The sequence below is a fragment of the Zootoca vivipara genome, chromosome 13 (assembly GCF_965207765.1).
Source record: "Zootoca vivipara chromosome 13, rZooViv2.hap1.1, whole genome shotgun sequence".
Lineage (NCBI taxonomy): Eukaryota > Metazoa > Chordata > Lepidosauria > Squamata > Lacertidae > Zootoca > Zootoca vivipara.
The window spans coordinates 25,384,114-25,402,928 of record NC_142596.1 but is presented as its reverse complement, the minus strand read 5'-3'; the positions used below and the strand labels follow the sequence as shown (position 1 = coordinate 25,402,928).

The 18,815-nt window shown below is 49.2% G+C and overlaps 1 protein-coding gene across 1 annotated transcript in view; it reads right to left on the bottom strand.

The window, feature by feature from the left end:
* Positions 1-909: 909 nt before the first annotated feature.
* Positions 910-18,815, bottom strand: part of SMAD6 (SMAD family member 6) — a 51,890-nt gene continuing 33,984 nt past the window's right edge. The window contains exon 4 of the mRNA XM_035130982.3: positions 910-1,789. Coding sequence (XP_034986873.1) covers positions 1,248-1,789 — 542 coding nt within the window. The 3' untranslated portion in view covers positions 910-1,247. The remainder of the gene's footprint in view (positions 1,790-18,815) is intronic.

Sequence of the window (18,815 nt, the reverse complement as noted above, 5' to 3'; positions counted from 1 at the left end):
CACATTTAAAAACTTTTAAGGAAAATTTTACGGAAGGGCTGTGTGGCTCAGTGGTAAGCACCTGTTCTCCATGCAAACGGCCTCAGGTTTAATCGCCAGGCAGAGCTGGGAGAAACTCTTGCCTGAAGCCTGTGAGAGCAGCTTAGTATCAACAGCGCTGAACTAGCTGGGCCAATGATCTGACATGATATGATACAACTACCTATTTAAATCAGCCCCTTAATTTCAAACCACGTGGACTACAGCCTTACTTTATTTAGAAGGAAAAATCAAAGCTCTGTGGTGGACCACATGATTTAACATGCAAAAGGTCCCATGTGTGGGAGAGACCCTGCCTGAAATCCTGGGGAGCTGCTGCCAGCCAGTGTAGACAATACTGAGCTACACAGAGCAATGGTCTACGGCAGTGTTTCCCAACCTTGTGCCTCCAGATGTTTTGGGACTACAACTCCCATCATTCCTGACCACTGGTCTTGCTAGCTAGGGATGATGGGAGTTGTAGTCCCAAAACATCTGGAGGCACAAGGTTGGGAAACACTGGTCTACGGCACCTTTTACCTACTAGGAAAATCCATGATCTGCAGACTGCAACACGTCAAGAGGCTGGGTCCTAAATGATTGTATACAGCAGAATTGTCTGTGTTCTTGATTATCATTGTTTAAGAGTAACTAAGGCCACCCAGGTAAAACAAGTGTTAGGTTTGGGGAGTGGAGAGAGAACACTTGCAGACGCAAACTTCTCAGCTCCACTTTGGACGTGAAAATCCCATTTTGTTCATATCCTAGAAGTACGTCTCCTTACATATTCTTCCTTTGTTTTAAAAATTAGACACTTTGGGGCAGGGGGGGCAAAACCTATAATGCAAATACTTTATTATCAACGAGTGTCCAGTATTAGCTTTTCCCCCCCCTGGGTATTACTATTTTTTTTAATATAAAAAACTATACAGCCCAAACATGGCGCTACTTCCAATTTTTGCTGTATAATTCTTTTCCTCCTTAAAAACAAACACAACTGTATTGAAAGACCTCTAAGCCAAAGTGCATTTTCCATTTTTTGTCCATATACACATTGCACCATACATAAATAATTACATTGTAAAAATGACTCCATAATTACAAGTATAATATATATTTTCATATAATATATAAAACTTTATATTAAATCTAGGTAGATGATATTTGGGGATAAGTCTCGTGTCCCGCTCGGCTCTCCTCCTCCTCCTCCTCCTCCAAGGCTGGAGCGGCTATCTGTGGTTGTTGAGCAAAATCTCCAGCCAGCAGGGACAGGAGGTGATGAACTGTCTGGAGTAAGAAGGTCCCCAGCCTTTTGCAAAGCTGATCCGGACGCTGTTGGGGTCGAAAGGTCCGTCGGGGTACCCCAAGTCCGTGGCGTGCTGCAAGAGGCAAGACTTCTCGTAGTCGAAGACCTTGATCGAGTAGCCAGGCATCACTTTGCGCACAATGAGAGTCCGACAGTTGGGAATGTCCAGTGTTGGGGAGTTGACGAAGATGGGGTGCTCGCTACGGTTGTAGGCCCACACGCCGTCCTGCTCCTTGCTGAGCAAAATCCCATATCCAATCTTACTTCGAGTCCGGCGGACAGTCTCGTTCCTGTTCTCCAGCTGCAGCTGTCCCAGGCAGAAGCCGTTTCCTTGAGGTAGGTCATAGAAGATACTGACGGACTGTTCGTACACGGTGTAGAGGCGCCCGACCCGCGTCCGGTGCTCCCAGTAGGCGACGTTGCACCAATGGCTTTGCTTAATTGCGTCAGGGGACATGGTGGCATCTAAGGAGAAGAGGAGACACAGCAAGGGCAGGTTAGTTTCCAAAGCAGCAAACCTCATGCTGCGTGTCCAACTGGCGTTAGAAGTGGACCTCCGCCACCCAAATGCAGCTGATCCCAAATGTGCTCGGGATTTTGTGCATGCGATTTGCAAACCAGTTCAACTGGACTTTCAGCAGGGCTGCATTAGTGGCAATCAAAGATTTAGGGCTCAGAAAGGAGAGTCGGGAAAATGCCCCCTCCTTCCCCCACCCCCGTTCCTTTCCCTTCCCTTGTTCCACGGCCCCAGGAAACATAGGTAGAGCAATAACCCAAGGGTTGCCTCACATTGCCCCACTTGCAAAACTGCGCAGCCCAGGAATCGACATCCTTGAAAGGGGCCCTGGAAAGGTGAAGCTGCTTTCAAAACATGTAATCTGGAGAGCTCAGCAGGCTCTTTTCCAAAAAAAACCATTCGGGGGATTCCAAGGATGACCGTAAAATAAACAGAAAGTCCTCTTGCAAGCACCCTATCTGCGTCAATTCCCTGGCCGCCCCGCCTTTCGCTCGGCTCTTTTCTGCTGCCACAGCTAAACCACACTCAAGTTCTGCACACGCCCAGCATCTCCTGCCTCTCAAGGGCTCAGAGGATTTATTTCCCCGACTCTGTTAAGGAGGCTTCAGGCTGCCCACCCCCCACCCTGTGCCAAACATCGCTGTTCCTAGCTCAGGAAGAGCCAGGGCATCTGCCTGCCATGCAGATAAGTCACAGCATCTCCAGCTAGGACTGAGAAATATCCCTTGCCTGGAAATCTCACAGAGAGCTTCTGCCAGTGTAGACAGTGCTGAACTAGATGGACTCAGTAAAAGGCAGCTTCCCATGTTCCTCTGTGTCCAAGGGCCTGCCAGCTTTCAGATGCCACTAGAAGCTCACTCCATTCAGCAGCCAAAGCTTGGAGGACAGGAGACCGGGCTTCATTAACCAGGTGTGGGTGGAAGTCCAGCACAATCCAGAGGTCTTACACGGCCAGCCACTGCGGTGGTCAATATCGCACACATCTTCATAGCCCCAAGATAGCTCAGTCAGAAGAGCATGGCACTCTTAATCTCAGGGTCAGGGATTTGAGCTCCACGTTGGGCAAAAAGGTCCCTGCATTGCAGAGGGTTGGACTAGATGGCCCTTGTGGTCCCTTCCAACTCTATGACTCTTCTATGATTCATTCTTAGCTCCCCATGCTTGCTCTGGAGTGTGGGAGATAGTGGCGGAGCTTCATGCTCCGGCACCGGGGCTGGCACCCGTTCTGGGGGTGGGGCGTGCCTCCCGGAGGGGCGGGGTGCACATTCCAGGGGCGTGGCGCACCTGCTGGGGGCACGATGTGCCTCCCGGAGGGGCATGCTGCATGTTCCGGGGGGCGTGACGCGCCTCCTGGAGGGGCGTGACACACGTTTTGGGGGCGGGGCGGGCGCCCGCGATGGGACCCCTTGGAGCCTGCCGTTCGGGGCGGCCTGCCCCCACCGCCCCTACCTTCCTACGCCCCTGGTGGGAGAGTACCTACCGGTATGCTGTTCCAGGGCAGTTACTGTACGTACACAGACTCCCAGGCTCTGTGCCCCACAGCCCCTGGTAACCCAGTTCATAAATGGGATTTTTTATTTTGTTCTTCTTCAAAGAATGGTAGTGTTGGAAGGGTTCCAAAGGATCATCCAGTCCAACCCCCTGCAATGCAGGAATCAGAACTAATCCCAAGAGTCTTCAGGGACCCAACCTGGGGGGCACAAGGCTGGCAAAGATTGATGCAAGGCTACTGGTCCTTGGTACCTTCCAGATGTTTTGGACTCTGCCTCCCACCAGCTCCAGCCAGGATAGCTGTCAGGCGCTGACCAAGGCTGGTGTGAAGCGGATTCCAAAACATCTGGATGGCACTAGGCTGGAAGGAGAGTCTGCCAGAGGGCAGCGGAAGGGCCAAGGGAAATTCAAGCCATCATGATTCCTCTTGAGTCTCAAAGATTCTCATCCACTGCCGCCAAAGTTCAGTGAAAATCCACAATCCTGTCAACTTTCTTCCCCGACCAAAACAGCTGGATGTCGCCTTCTATTCTGCTTCAAACTGCAGTTCAGAAAGAAGGCCAGAGATAACCCTGGAGCCTGATAAATATTCCAACCCAAACGTTTTGGAGGATTCCTATGGAAACATTTTCCCGGAACTCTCCAAAATGCTTTCCCTCCTCCTCCTCCTCCTCCTCCTCCTCCTCCTCCTCCTCCTCCTCCTCCTCCTCCTCCTCCTCCTCCAAGGAACTCTGTCAAAGAGATGGGAGCCCCTTCCTTTCTGAAAGCGTCTCCCCTGCCCGTAGGCCATTTCCCTGGCCAAATGGGGCTCAGCCACTTAGAAATGCCAGGCTTCAATTGGTAAGCAAACAGAGAATCAGAAGGCAAACAATGACTCTCTGCCTGCTCCTGCGTGTGGGGACTGGTCTCTCCAGCTCTGGCCGGACTTGGCTTCACCACTGTGGCTGCGCAGCACCAGGCCAGGATTCTCAGCTCAGGGCGGAGCTACGGACCTGGCAAGGAGCTGGTATTCAGCTCCCTGACAATCTATCACGAGACGGCGGCCTCTTGACCCCTCTGCCTTCATACCTTCAAGTCCGATTAACTCGCACACAGGCTGATGCCATCATTTTGCTTGAGAGAGTCCATTGACTCACCGGATTTCAAAAACAAGGGCCTAGTGCCCCTGCCCCGCCCCACTCCACACTGCCCCCACCTTCCCCTTTCATTCTCAAATTTCACTGGCAGGGGAAATATAGACCCCGCTTGCCTGGAGAACAATCTCTGGAACTGTGCAGCTTTGTTAAAAGAGAGTTTTAACTTGAGAGTTGTAACTCTACAATTTTAAAAGGGGAGAGGGAAGGGAGGGGGGGTGGAGATAATAGTGCTTCCCCCACCTCTCAGCCAGACAATGCAACAGGCTTAATAATCTGGCTGGTGCAAGAAAATGGTTTCATGTTTTGTCAATCAACCAAGCCCTTGGGGATTCTCAAGAGTAGCAGTCGGGGGGTGGGGGTGGTGGTGGTGTTTTTTTTTATAAGTGCATACATGAAAACAGCTTTTCTTCTTTGGCTCATTTGCTTGTGTTAATAATTTCCCAATCGTTTGGTAGATCAGTTTGCCCTGAGCTGTGATCCACAGCCCTTTGACGTGGGATTTATTTGGACAGTTTATGATAAATAAGTGAAACGACAACAAACAAATGGAACACAAATAAAATGGAAAATGATTACTGTGGGGAACTGCAGGAACACAACAAAGCAGGCCTGGCAGCAACTCCCCAAAATAAATGCATTTTAAAAAAAACAGAGGCTTGGGTGACCTAATTGATTTAAAAGACCTGGGTGACCAGAAAGGGTGAACGAAAAGATGCAAAGGTGGCCCCAGGAGAACCTCCCAGCACAGGCTATTCCAACTGGGGGACCAATGCTGGGGGACCAGCTGGCTTCATTTGGTTGGGGCACCCAAAGGTTTGGGTAGCGCTACCTATGGCAGAGGGACCCAGGTGGCGCTGTGGGTTAAACCACTGAGCCTAGTGGCTTTGTCATGCTGGCCACATGACCTGGAAGCTATACGCCGGCTCCCTCGGCCAATAATGCGAGATGAGCGCGCAACCCCAGAGTCGGTCACGACTGGACCTAATGGTCAGGGGTCCCTTTACCTTTACCTTACTTATGGCACAAAGCGACTTTGGCCTGTTCCCAAGTTACCAACAAGTTACCAACAGCAGTGGTACTGCTCCCTGAGGGGTGGGGGGGTGGGGTACTGAGGGGGGGCACTAAGATGCATGGGGCTGGCAGGGGGGGCACTGGGGGTGTAAATGACTATCAAGGCTTCTAAAAGCTGGCATCACTGGACCAAGTCCATCAATGCTGTTGGATTAATTCAATTCAATAGTTTTAACTGGATTTTGAATAAATGTGCAATGTATTGCTGCTGTTTGGAATGTTCTTGTGTTGTTATTTTCCTTAGTGAGTCGCGCAAAGCACTATTGTGAATAATGCTCTTTATAGGGTAGGGCGGCAGGTAGGGGATAGGTTTACGGAACCAAGCATTTGAGAACCACTGGCCTACAGCTTTAAATGAGATAAAGCCAGCACTTTAAATTGATGAGCTGGAAACAAGACTGAGGTGGTGATAGGAAGAGAGCAGAGCTGGCGAAGCCCAGGTGCTATAAGGTCGACCCACTTTTATCTCACATCCCTGCTCTGGACCCCTTGCAGTCTCCGGACCTTCCTTAAAGGCTGCCCCATGTATAATGCAACAGTCTAAATGGGACGTTATCAGAACATGGGGAATAGGAGCCAAGGTATCACCACCCAGGTAAGATGACAGCTTGCAGATCGGCTGATAAAAGCCGCGTTGAGCCACAGAGGTCACCTGAGCTACTAATTCTGATGCTGCATCAATAAACACCTCAAGATGGCGAAGCCAATGCTTTGGGGGGGGGGAGTGCAAACCCCCATCTAGAACAGGCTGCTCACCTGGGAGGATGAACAGGTTCATAAGGTTTGGATGAGAAATGCTTCCGAGCCCGCTAGGAACAGTGGCAAGACAAAAACGGCCACCAATACTTCTTTCCTGCCAGGGCTACGCCTCATATTCTTTGCCTTCATATAGTCCAAGTGCTGGTTCAGGGTAGCTTCAGCCTCACCTGCTACAGTCACCCATGTGGTGGGGTCAAGACTGCCCTCCTGACACACACCTGGGTGGGTGGGAAGTAGCAGGGTGCGGGGGCTGGGTTCCCAGAAGGGACAGGAAGTGAAATATTTGGCACAGGCCTAGTCTTACCTGATCATTGGCTGGTTAGGTGCAATACACTCGTGCCTTCCATTTCTATTCCTGTTGCTGGATCAGGCCAGCCACCCATCTAGTCCACTATCCTCATTAGCCAGAAGCATCCATTGAGAAACTGCAAGCAGGATCTGAGCACGAGAGCACTCTCCCTTCCTTTGGCTTCCAGCAGCTAGTTTTCAGAAGCATGGCTGCCTTTGACCCTGGAGGCAGAGCACAGCCATCATCATGGCTGGTAGCCATTGATAGTCCTCTCCTCCATGAATTTGGAATACAAGCTTTCTGCTTTTTGGTAATAATAAGATTTAATACTTGATGGGATTTTGGAGAACTATTTGTGACATGCTAAAAATGATATATTCAATTGCTGTTATGTGTATGTATATATGTCTCTCTGTGTGCATGTGTTGACAGACATAATTGTGGAATCTAGAGGTAATTAAAAATGCAGTCTTTCTGGAGGAAGGAAAACAAAAGCACCTCAGATTTTCCAGTTTTCCAAAGGAGGTGTCCCTTTGAGACCCAGCACTTAGCCTCCACTCTGAGGGGAAGGATTCGAAAACCTGAAGGCAGCTTAATTGCCCAACCTTGTGGAGGAAGATGCAGTTCCTGTTGAACTCTGAAACCCATTCAAGGGAAATAACATTGACTGGAGGGATGGGGTGGGGGCAGCGGAAGAGACATGAATGTCACGTAACTTAGGGGCTTCCAGCCAGACCCCTGGAACACGGCCACCTGCCTCCAACCGGTTTGCTTTGGGCTCAGAAAGCAACAAGTGGCTTTATGGTCCTTGCAAAAAAATTCCACAGGCAACTTCCTTGTGGAGGGGGGGGGAGGATGTCATTCAGAGTCACCTGATGATGATAATAAATGCTGAGCCCCTTGGCAAAAAAGGGCTTCTCTCCACTTTGACAAACAGCAGCCTTTTCTCGTCCCTGAAAACTGTGCAGGATAAGGGTTGCTTGCAACCTGCCTGGAATAAGACATCTCCCTCGGTCAACTGATATGAAGATCTGGGGTGAAGGACATGACTTCCCAGTGCTATACTAGGACCAGAGTTCAAATCTCCACTCTGCCATGAAGCTCACTGGCTGGCCTCGGGCCGGACACCCGCTCTCAACCAAACTTACCAATATGGATAGCTTTGAAGGGAGTTTGGACAAATTCATTGAGGAGGAGGAGGCTGTCAATGGCTACCAGCCACGATGGCTCTATGCTCTGCACCAGGGATAGTAATGTTTATGAGTACCTGTTGCTGGAAACCACAGGGGCAGGGGGTGTTCCTGTGTTCAGCTTCTGCTGGCGGGTTTCCCACAGCTATCTGGCTGGCCACTGTGAGAACAGGATGCTGGACTAGCTCAGCCTTGGTCTAAATCCAGCAAGGCTCTTCTTATGCATAGCTGCCAAGTTTTCCCTTTTCTCGCGAGGAAGCCTATTCAGCATAAGGGAATTTCCCTTAAAAATGGGATAACTTGGCAGCTATGCTTATGTTCTTACTGTTTTTTTTAAAATAGTAGAGCAGCTCTCAGAGGAAACCTCCAGATTGGACTTCTTACTGTCCGAATCCCCTTTTAATTGACACCACGCACAATCCTTGCTTCTTTATTTAATTTTACCCTGCATTTAGACAACTCTAATTCTCAGCAAAGGTAAGTGGGATTCTGGGAACGACAGAGACCCACACACACATATTACTCAGATGGAGCAAATCTGAATGCTTTGCCTTTCCCTGATCTATTCTGCGTTTCTTTAAACTACAAATCTTTTGCACAATGTATTCTGATCTTGCTCGCCATAGGGCGAAACAAGGGGCTCTGCAAGGCATCACATCCCTGCATCCAACCACTCCGAAATTTATTCCGTGACCCTTCTTTTGCTCTAGAGACCATCCTGCATATTTTTCTCATTCATAAGGATCAGCCCACGATGAATATCCTCAGTAAAAAGTAGCTGAGTAAGGAAGAAGTAAAATTCCCCCTGCAGAAAATGGTACTTTAAAGCCAGAAAATGTAGTCGTCAACCTCCGCTGCCCCCCTCCCGCATCCTGCCCCAACACTGCTTCGAATCATTTTCATCAAGCCAGTATACTTAAAATACCTCAGCCTTACAAGTTTCAGCTGGAATGCATCACTATAAAACAGAGCTAAACCCTGCCTCCAGAACTATCCCATTACATTAAGAGCTCCAATGGAGAGCAAGGGACTTATCTGGTGGTGGAAAACTTGCCTGCAACCAACTCTGCCAGCTCCCTCCCTCCCTCCTCGAAAGCTTTCCCTCCCTCCTTATTATGCACGAGCGAGATTGGCGGGTCCCAAGGCAGGCGATCCGTGACAGGGTGAGGGGGGGCATTGTTGGAGCAGCGCTTTCACAGCCCCAAACTGCTTGTTTGTACAAGCCAACTCTTCAGAGACATACCTTCGGAGTTAAGTCAGCTCGCTTTACTCCCCACACCCCTCCCTCAAAAGACCCCTCCCCGCCTCTTTATGTTGCTCCTTGAGGTTGAGTGCATGGGCGGGGGAGTCGGGGGACACACACGGAGAGGGCCCACGGCAATCATGGTTTCCGTAAGAGCTGCCCCCCAAATTTTTCCAAAAGGAAAAAAGTCAAAAGGACTTTAGAGGTACCTCTTGTGGGGCGGGGGGGGGGGGGACTCAGGGATTATAGGGAAGCCAGAAAGCAAATATCCCGGGGGGGTAGGGCTGTCCACACACCCCTAGTTTCAGAAGTGTGGTTACAGGATGGTTTGGCAACGCCGAGGGTTTCAAGGCTTCGCATCACTGTTCCAGTTAAGATCATTGGTGCTTCCGCCGACAGACCAGCGCTCCGACAGTATATAGACAAGCAACATGTGACTAGAGCAGCCTTCACCAACCTGGTGCCCCTCCAGACTACAACTTCCATCATCCCCAGCCAGCTATATGGCACGGGAACTGATGGAGACAGAGCCGCACTGGCCCCTGGGAGTGGATGGGAGTTGTAGTCTGAGACATCCAGGTGGTATCATGTTGGCGAAGGTTGGATTAAACTGTGAGTCTCGGCTGATTGTGGAGGACCCCTTAGCCACAGGAGGGTGGGTGGGTGTCCCCGACACAATGGATCTGTGAAAATGTTTTATCCTCCGGCCTCAGATCCCAAGTGCAAAACAACATGCAGCGGTTCTGCAAAAACTACCGCACTGCCGTGCTATTTCATTTTTAATAGACAGAACTCACCAGCTCCTTTTTAAATGCCCTTCTTAGAAAATCATTCCCCCGCCTGCCCCCTTTTGCTTGCTTTATCTCCCTGATCCTTGGAGCGTGGCCCAAAGCCAGTGCTGGTTATTAATTAATCTTGAGGGTGCAAGTTACATTCCTGGCAAGTCTCACCACTTCCTGCACTGGCTGAGGCAGTGGGCATAGTTTGCCCTGCGCTTCTACGTAATAATGCAACCGCAAGACCTAGCGGAGAACATTTGCAGCTTGTTACCCACAACAAAGAAACCCCAAACTCTACAGAATTTTTTTCCCCTTTTGCATTTTCTGATGGAAAGCACACAGTTAAAAATAGGGGAAGGGGGACAAGAGAGGTGTGAGGTTTTACCAGGAATGCCAAAATGGCCTGTGGCCACCTGGGGCCCTCCAGATGGTTTAAACTACAACTCCCATAAGTCCTAGCCTGTTTGGGAGCTATAGCCCAAAACATCTGGGAGGCATCATGTGGACTAAGGCTGGCCTTGAGAGGTTAGAACAGGATGAGGTAAGACAGAGCCTGGGATCAAATCCCCTTTTGGCTGTGGATGTCTCCGGAGGATGCAAGCAACACTTTTAGGCATTTATACCACACCGGCTCACCCTGGAAAATAGCCCACTATTACAAAAATTCCATCTTCTGCTTGGCTGACTTTTTGCCTCTGGTCCTGCCCACTGCTACTCACATGCGGCCCCCAGAAGCTTGCCTGAAAGGGAGTGCGGCCCTCAGGCTGACAGAAGTTCCCTGCCCCTGTAACAGACGAGACACCTCAACAGGCAACCTGGGGTAGCGGAGATTATCAAAAAAACTGGCACAACCATCATTACTGAAAATGTAGACAACATGAAAGCCTGCTGCTCTAAAGAGCTTGTGACATGGATGTGAGCAGCGGCTAGGATTTCAATAGCCCCGCAGCCTTGAAAGATCTACATTTGTGGTACAAGACTTTGGCTACTGCGGAAAAAGTAATACATAAACTGCACATCTCCATAGGGATGAAGGATCCAGGCTGCTTTTATGTCAGCTGGTGGGCAATGTTAGAAACTCGGGTATATAAGCTAGGTGCCAAATGGCAGCTCAAATCACGGTTGCAATCGCCACACAACGGAATGCCTGTTCGCCAGGTGGTTGGACTAAATGACCCCTGGGATCCCTTTACAACGCTACAATTCTATGATTCTGTGATCTCAGCCACATTGTTTGACTGTAACTTGCTCTTACAACAACTCACTTGTCCTGGTATGCAAGAAAGAGAAGCACACACAGACAGTTAAATTGGAAATGGTATAGACAAAGGCAGAAGTTTTTAAGCTGTGGTTGCCAACCTGGTGCCCAGAAAGCTCCACAAAGTCGCAGCTGGACTCGTGTTAGTAGCAAAATGCGCTTGGCGCCCGGCTAATTTCAAAAACTGCTTGGGACTTGGATGCTCAACATTGGACATCCAAAGTCATCTTGGGAAAGAGGGGTGTCTTGATTTGTATCGGTGTGTCGTCATTTCTTTCTCTTATTGTTTTCATTGCTTGCTTGCTTTGCATACGGTACAACGCTACCACACTTTGGGGTTGTATGTAATGGCGATTAAGGGGACGACGACAACAACAACAACAACAACAACAATGCAGTGCTATTTTGGATGAGGGCTTTTACAGGGCTGTGATCCTGTGACCTCAGTGCAGCCTTTGGCAGAGGAAGAGGGGTGAGCTGAAGGCCTACATAAAACAACCCCCTCCCGCATCAAAACCAACACCAGAGGCAGAGGAAAATCAGAAAGGGGGGGGGGAGAGACATCTGATCTGTTTGGCCATTACAAATCGGCATGGTACATAAAGATCTGTGGTGGCATACGTCAAAGTTCTTATTCTCTAAGGTTTATTTCCTTAAGGGGTCCTATAAAAAAAATATTGGGGGGGGGAAGCAAGAGAAGAGAAGCTAGGCAGGACCTGACAGCCACTTTCTCTCCCCGCCCCCCACAGACAGAGTTGGTGGCGGCAATCGCAACATTGTTAGGAACAAAGCAAAGCCGGAAACAAAACTGCACGGTTCACTTTAAAAAAAAAAAAAACAGTGCAAAAGGGGGGAGGCGGGGCGGCAAGCATGGTATTAAACCAGCCCTTCTCCAACCTGGCACCCTCCAGATGTTTTGGGCTGTGATTCCCATCAACCCCCTCAACATCACGGCAGTGCTGGCTGATGGGAGTCATGGTCTGAAACATCAGGAGGGCACCAGCTTGGGGAAGGGCTGAGTCGAGTCAACATCTGCAAAAGATATCCCCGCCGAACCAAAGAGCAGGATTTCATTAAGTAAATTGCAACTTGGCACAGATTCTGAAAGAAAAAAAGGGGGTGGGGGGGTGGGGGGAGCCACAGTCAAGCCTGTAATTTAAGCCCCGCTTTCAGGGTGATGGCATGACTGCAACAGACTCCAGCTTCCAAGCTGACTTGAAATAAAATAACCGCCCTCCCCCCCCCCCCCCGGCTCCTGCAAGCTCCACCTCAACGAACCACAATGTTTGCGGGTAATTATAACATTAGGAAGAACCTTCCTGCTGGGGAGATAAAAAAAGAGAGACCGGAAAGCAGAGAGAGGATGGAGGTCCCCTCTCTCCAAAGCCGCCATTGTCATCTGAAACAAATTTACCGAGTGATCAGGAGTCTAACTCTCTGGGGAGAAGGTTTTGACCACAGGGGTGAGTTCCAGAGTTGCTCAGCTCAGCAGCTTACCCAAAAGCACACAAAAACTGAGCGTGCAAAAGAGAGTCAGCAAGGGCTGAAACAGTAGTCCAGGAGCCAGAAGCAGGTGTGCAAAGTCAGTCCAACAGGACGTTCAGGCCCAGGTTCAATTACTCTCCTCAAGCCCAAACCACACTGGAAATAGAATTAGTTTGCTGCAAGCCGAGAAGGCAGTTTGATAATGCTTTCCATCAGTCTGGTTGCTTCTTTCAAGGCAGTTGTGCGAAAACTGGATGCAATCCCTTCCAATGACTCAGCAGTGTGCAAATGCTCCCCACCAAAAGACCAGGAGGAACCTCACCAAAGGAAAATCACACACACACACACACACACAAAACAATGCCACAACATAAACCAACTTGCTATCAGCTCGTTGCCTGCTACTAGTGGCATGCTTTAAGGCTTCAACCCTGGCAGAAGATTTCAGCTCTCCCAAAGTAACAAAAACAACCTTCCAACTTTCTGAGTTAAATGCAAAATTGGTAGGGGGAAAAGAAGGAGCAGGAGTAGGAGCAGCCCACATCACCAATTATTTGCTTAGACTGGGCTTGGCTTCTTGCAATTTTCCTGGCACTTAAGACTACAGTCTGTTATTTTGGAAGGCTCTCCACTGTATACAGAGCTCAGAAACCAGCAAGCTGACTTCCTCCGTGGTCTAAACATCCGCATGCCGTCCCTAGCTGGATAAAACTGTGCACTTCAGGAAACAGCACAAGAACCCTCAGTAATTCCGTGTGGGGGGGAAACAAACAGGCATCACCAAGAAAGCAAAAAAGCAAAAGCAGATTTCTAGAGCAGAGCCTTTCTGTGATCCGTTCAACAGGGGTTGTGATTGCAACACAAGGCATTTTATTCGGCTTCCAGAATATTATCTAATGCACCCACTGGATGCCTGAGGATCTCAGCATCACTCCTCAAATGAACAAGCACCTGGCCCTAGATGAGCTTGTTAGGTGGGGTGGCCCAAGGAGCCTGAGTCCTGGATCTTTTGCTCTGGGTCCTAGAAGTGTTGCCTCTTCCTACTTTTGCCCTCACAACTAGCCCTGTGAGGTAGGTCATGGCTACTTGGGTTCCCCATCCCTCGATGAGGAACTGATGCTAAAATATACACTGATCTGTGTAAAGCCACATAGCGAGACTATTGCGGGTGTAAGACTTGCATCCCCAGGTAGCTTCCAATGAAAAACCATTGGCGGCAGGGGCATGAGGTTACCACAATATATTAAAAAATAACAACAACTAGCAGTGCCCTGAGAAATGCAAGGAATGCGGGAACATTGGAATGATTTAGCAGGAGGAGAAAACATTATGGGAGTGCAGGATTTAAAATGCAGCCTTGCCTCTGCAGAGCCCATGCGTTTGAAACGCCTTCCAAGTCACCACTGGCATTTCTCATGGACCATCATCTCACAGCGATACAAAGTCATATTCTGCAGGGCAAATAAACACGTTTTCTCTCTCCCCCTCAACCCCTTTCCTCAATCTCAGCTTTTAAAATAAATAAAAAAGTCTCATTTTTTAAGCTTTATGACTGCTCCTATTGCAAGAAAGAAACGGCCCTTGGTGCCCCTGCTCAGAACTGCTGACATTTCAGGGGAATGAAGTGACCGAGCAAATTGTTGCAAAGTCCCCAGGGCTTTCCAGATGGAAACTGCACTCATTGCCGATGTGTTCGGAGGTGCAGAGTCCTTTCCCCCCTTTGACGCAAGCGAGGGCTCCCGGTAATGGAAAAAAGGAGTCCAGTCTGTCACTTCGTCTCTTCACGGTCCTGTGGCGAAGTGCAGGGGGGTTGTGGCCACCTAGGGCTGGTGGGGAAGGAGAGGGGCACTGGAAATTGCCTGACACCAATTCCTGCACAAGGAAACTTCCAGAGGGGGCGAGAGGTGTGTTAGTGTCAAATATAATGAAGAGGCTTGCAAGCGCACATTCCTTGAGCACTTTGGCCTGGCTGAAATGCGTCCTTGGAAAGTGAAAATGCCTCTCATTTTCCTGGATGGAGGTTGGAGAGGTGTGTTTGTGGCTTGTGCAGAAACCACTGGCCTTTATGTGCCTGCAATCCAGCCTATTATGCAAAGGGTAGGGTCACACATCCATGGATAAACCCACTTTTGCCACTGGCATGCGGCCCCCAGAAAGCTCCCTATGAAGGGATGTGGCCCTTCCCGCCCCCCAGGAGATACTTTCATGGTGCCCAGAGTCCAGTTCAGCAACTGCAATGCTTACACAGAAGGTAACTTAAAACGTACGGACACCCCAAACCCCACCACTGCCAGGTCAAAAGGCAGCACAGCTATGGAAGGATGAAGGAGAATGAATGGAGTTTATTCCCTGTAAACTCCAGTAAGCAATGGCAGAGGCACTGGGCTGGGCTGGTGGGGCAAAAGACAGGGAGCCTGACAGTAGGTAGCACCAGACCAACCAAGTCCAGTTTTGTCCTCACGGTTAAAATCTACAAGTGTGACACCTGGGATGAAGAGGGAGGAATAGGGCTGAGCAATATCAGGTTTTCAACGTTGTGATGCATCACCAGCTAACCATTGTGATATAGTGATACATCACCATGTTGAAAAAGAAATAACACGTCCGCTGGCCCTGAAAGGCATCAGGGTGAAGTCGCTGCTGCCTAATGCCTGGCGCAGGAATGAAGGAGGCAGCTCGCCCACTCGGTCGGAGAAGCTAAGGCAACAGCTGGCAAGTCCCACCCGCAATGTACTGCTGGGTCAAAACGCCATTGCGATCTGGCCCTCAAACCTGTCCTGGACGATGTACCAATACATTGCCCAAGCCTAGGGAGGAAACTGGCAGAAACCTGGTCTGTAAGTAAGTGGCTGGCTGAGGCCAGCAGGGCAGGGCCCCCATTTGCCCCAGTGGACCTGCCTCCCAAATGCACAGTGAATATGAGAGCACAAGAGTTCCCTGCCAAACGTAAGCACAAGCTAATCAAGAGCACCAGACCCCTGGAGTCCTTATGGCCTTGAGGCCTCTCCAAGGTTGCTTTGTCCCAATACGGGCAAGAAAGGTTCTCAGAGAATGTGTAGTCTATTGGGTCCAAAATTAGCCTTTGGAAAGATCTGTGTTTGGGTCGTTCCCAAAACTACTCAGCCTGTCCTGAAAAGATAGCTGAGCTAACAGCTCCGACCATGACTGAAGGCCTACCAAGTGCGTTTGTATAAATTTCAGGAAGTACTTTAAACATTTACACAACAAGTCATTTAAAGAGAAACCTGTTATGTCTCAAAAATGCAACCGCTAATCATTCTGGAGTTACCATCGGTCATTTCAGGCTTCCTTCCCCCGGAATATCTCATTTTCAAGGACAGAAAAGAAAGAATTGCTAAGGAATCTTCCTATCTGGGCTTGAAACCTAACAATCTATATTCACAATGAGCCCTATAGGAGCCTCCAAGCCAGGCTTCGCCAACCTGTTGCCCTCTATGTCTTTTGGATGACGACTCCCATCACAACAACAGCTGGGTCTTCTGGAAGCTGTGGTCCAGAACATCTGGAAGGCACCAGAGTGCTAAGAACAGCTGCTCCTTGGAATCAAGACCATCTAAACCTGCTTGTGGGTTCCTGTTTCTCTGGCCCTGGAGACTATATCAGAGAAGGGCATTCATCCATTCTTACACGCTTTATAGAATCTCCCTCTTCTTTCCACAGGAAGGGAGCAGCTTGGGATGCTGCAATTCGACCAGAATTCTGCAAAGAAAAGAAGATGGGCAGAGAGGAGGGCCAACGGTTTGGATGCTGGGTAAAGGCAAAAAATAGCCCCGTTTCACGATTTCCTTACTAACTTTTTCAGCAGGGGGCCAGTCCACTGTCCCTCAGACCTTGTGGGGGGGGTGGACTATATTTTTTGAGGGGAAAATGAACGAATTCCTATGCCCCACAAATAACCCAGAGATGCATTTTAAATAAAAGCACACATTCTACTCATGTAAAAACACGCTGATTCCCGGGCCGTCTGCGAGCCGGATTTAGAAGGCGATTGGGCCAGATCCGGCCCCTAGTTTGCCTACCCATGCCTTAGAAACTAAGAAACGTATGTGGCTGAAGGTTCCAAGCTTATAGCAGGGCCCAATGTGGGGCAAGAGAATGTGAAAAAAGCCTGCGAGCTGGATCAGGCCAAGAACCCCTTCATAGTCCAGCATCCTGTTCTCAGAGTGGCCATCCAGGTACCCCAATGGGAAGCCTGCAAACTGAACCTGAGCATTTCCCCCCACTGCACTTTCCAGAACCTCCATGCCTGCCGGTTACTGGGCCTAGAAGAGTCTGACTGGGCAAGGAATGGGCTCTCCTCTTTGTGGTCACAGTTTCCTATCTGCTAGGCCCATCTGTCCTGCCAGTGGAGGTAGAGCCACCGATGATAAAATTTTGTTTAATCCTCCTTTAAAGCTATTCCCATTTGTTACCATCACTACAACATCCAGGAGTGAATTCCGTACGTAGCATAACAACCAATTTACTAGGATCTACTGACAGTCATTGAGTAGATGTTTATAGGATGAATTCCACCGGGAAACCCCATTAAGCCTTAACCAGAGAGCTTCAGCTGGCCGTAATGCAACTTTCAGCTTTTAACAGGGAATATGGAGCATCTCGCTAAGTGGGGCCGCCAAGGAAATGGCTAGCCCTGAAGTAAGAACCCCATCAAAGAAAAGGAAATACGTGCCCAGCCTCTTGCTTGATCATTTGCGTAACTCTCTTGACTTCCACCTGCAGTACTCTATCAAAAAAAGAGAGAGCAAAACTTGGAAGCCTCCACATCACTTGCAAGGAGGGCCCATTAGCTATGCTTGCACTCCAGCTGACGACATCATCGCAAAAGGAATAAATCTGATTTCCGCCAGGGGGGAAACTAAACAACTCTCAAAACCATAATCTGAACCCGAACTTTTAGGCAGCTGTTCTACTTCCCCCATCAGGCAGTGCTTCAGGACAGTGTTCCTTAATGGGGTGCCCTCCAAATGCAGGACCAACCAAAATGTCACAAAATAAGTGAGCAGGCTTTTGAGATTGCCAGAATCCTTCATCAAGCCGGATTCTGAACAAAGCAGTTTTCAGTATCAAAACTGGTGAAATGGGGGGGGGGTCCCCCCAAAGCAAGTTTTTAGTCTTTAAAATAGGAGCAAGAGTGATGACAGAGAAATGAACTACCTCGCAAGGTAGCTGGGCTCTCCTTCATTGGAGGTTTTTAAACAGAGGCTGGAGAGCCATTTGTCAGGGATTCTTCTGCTGTGATTCCTATATTGCAGGGGGTTGGACTAGATGACCTTTGAGGGTGCCCCTTCATCTCTTATGATTCCGAGTTTCCACTACCGGAAGATAGGACACAAATCAACCAAGGAAACAAACATTTCTGCATAAAGTGACTTGTCATCCAGGAGCGCCGTCTCCCAAAATGACGCTGGGAAATTTTAGCATCTCATCGCTCCACAGGGGCTTGCTCCTCGAAATCTGGTGCCACTTCTAAATATTTCAGGTATTCTTCCAGCCATGGAAATTAAGGTTGTTGATGGAGGTGCCAGACTTGGGGTGGGGGGTGTATGAACAGAAGGGGGGGAGAGTGTATGAACACCAACTCAGCATGCCAACATACAAATAACGCACCTTGGACCTTCGAGATTTCCCGTTAAAAATATGAACCAAATCTTTGGAGATATGAGATGTTGTGGGGCTGGCTATACTCCAGCCCCACCAATATATGCCCAAAGTATGTGGTGTGCAACAGGGAAACGGAAAGACCCACAGAGAGTTCACGTTATCAAATGCACAGCCAAAAACATGAGACAGGCAATCCTCTTCTGAATGAACGAAGCTCGATTAGAGATAATGAAATATAGAAACACACAACCTCCAAGTATTACATCACCATCGATTGCTAGATAGCTGGAATCTCCCGCTGATGGATTCAGAGCCAACTCCTCCCTACCAATCAATTTACAACTGCTGCAAGGTTGCTGAAACGCTGCCTCCTCGTTTTCTACTTTTGCTTTTCTTTTATGAAGCTAGGGTGGCTGCTCGTATATGCAAATGTGGTGCCGAAATCCACAAAAGATTCCAGCGCGCACAAAACACCGCTTTGGGAATTCACGTTACGCCCCAGGCAATATGTGTTTACATTAATGTGAATGGGGGAAAGGCGCTCGCGGAGGGGAGGGAGGGGTGGAGAGCGCATGAAAACAGTGAGCATTTCAAAAGCAACAGACCCGGGAGCAAAGAGCTGGGGAGGCTAGGAGTGCCGAGAAAGGC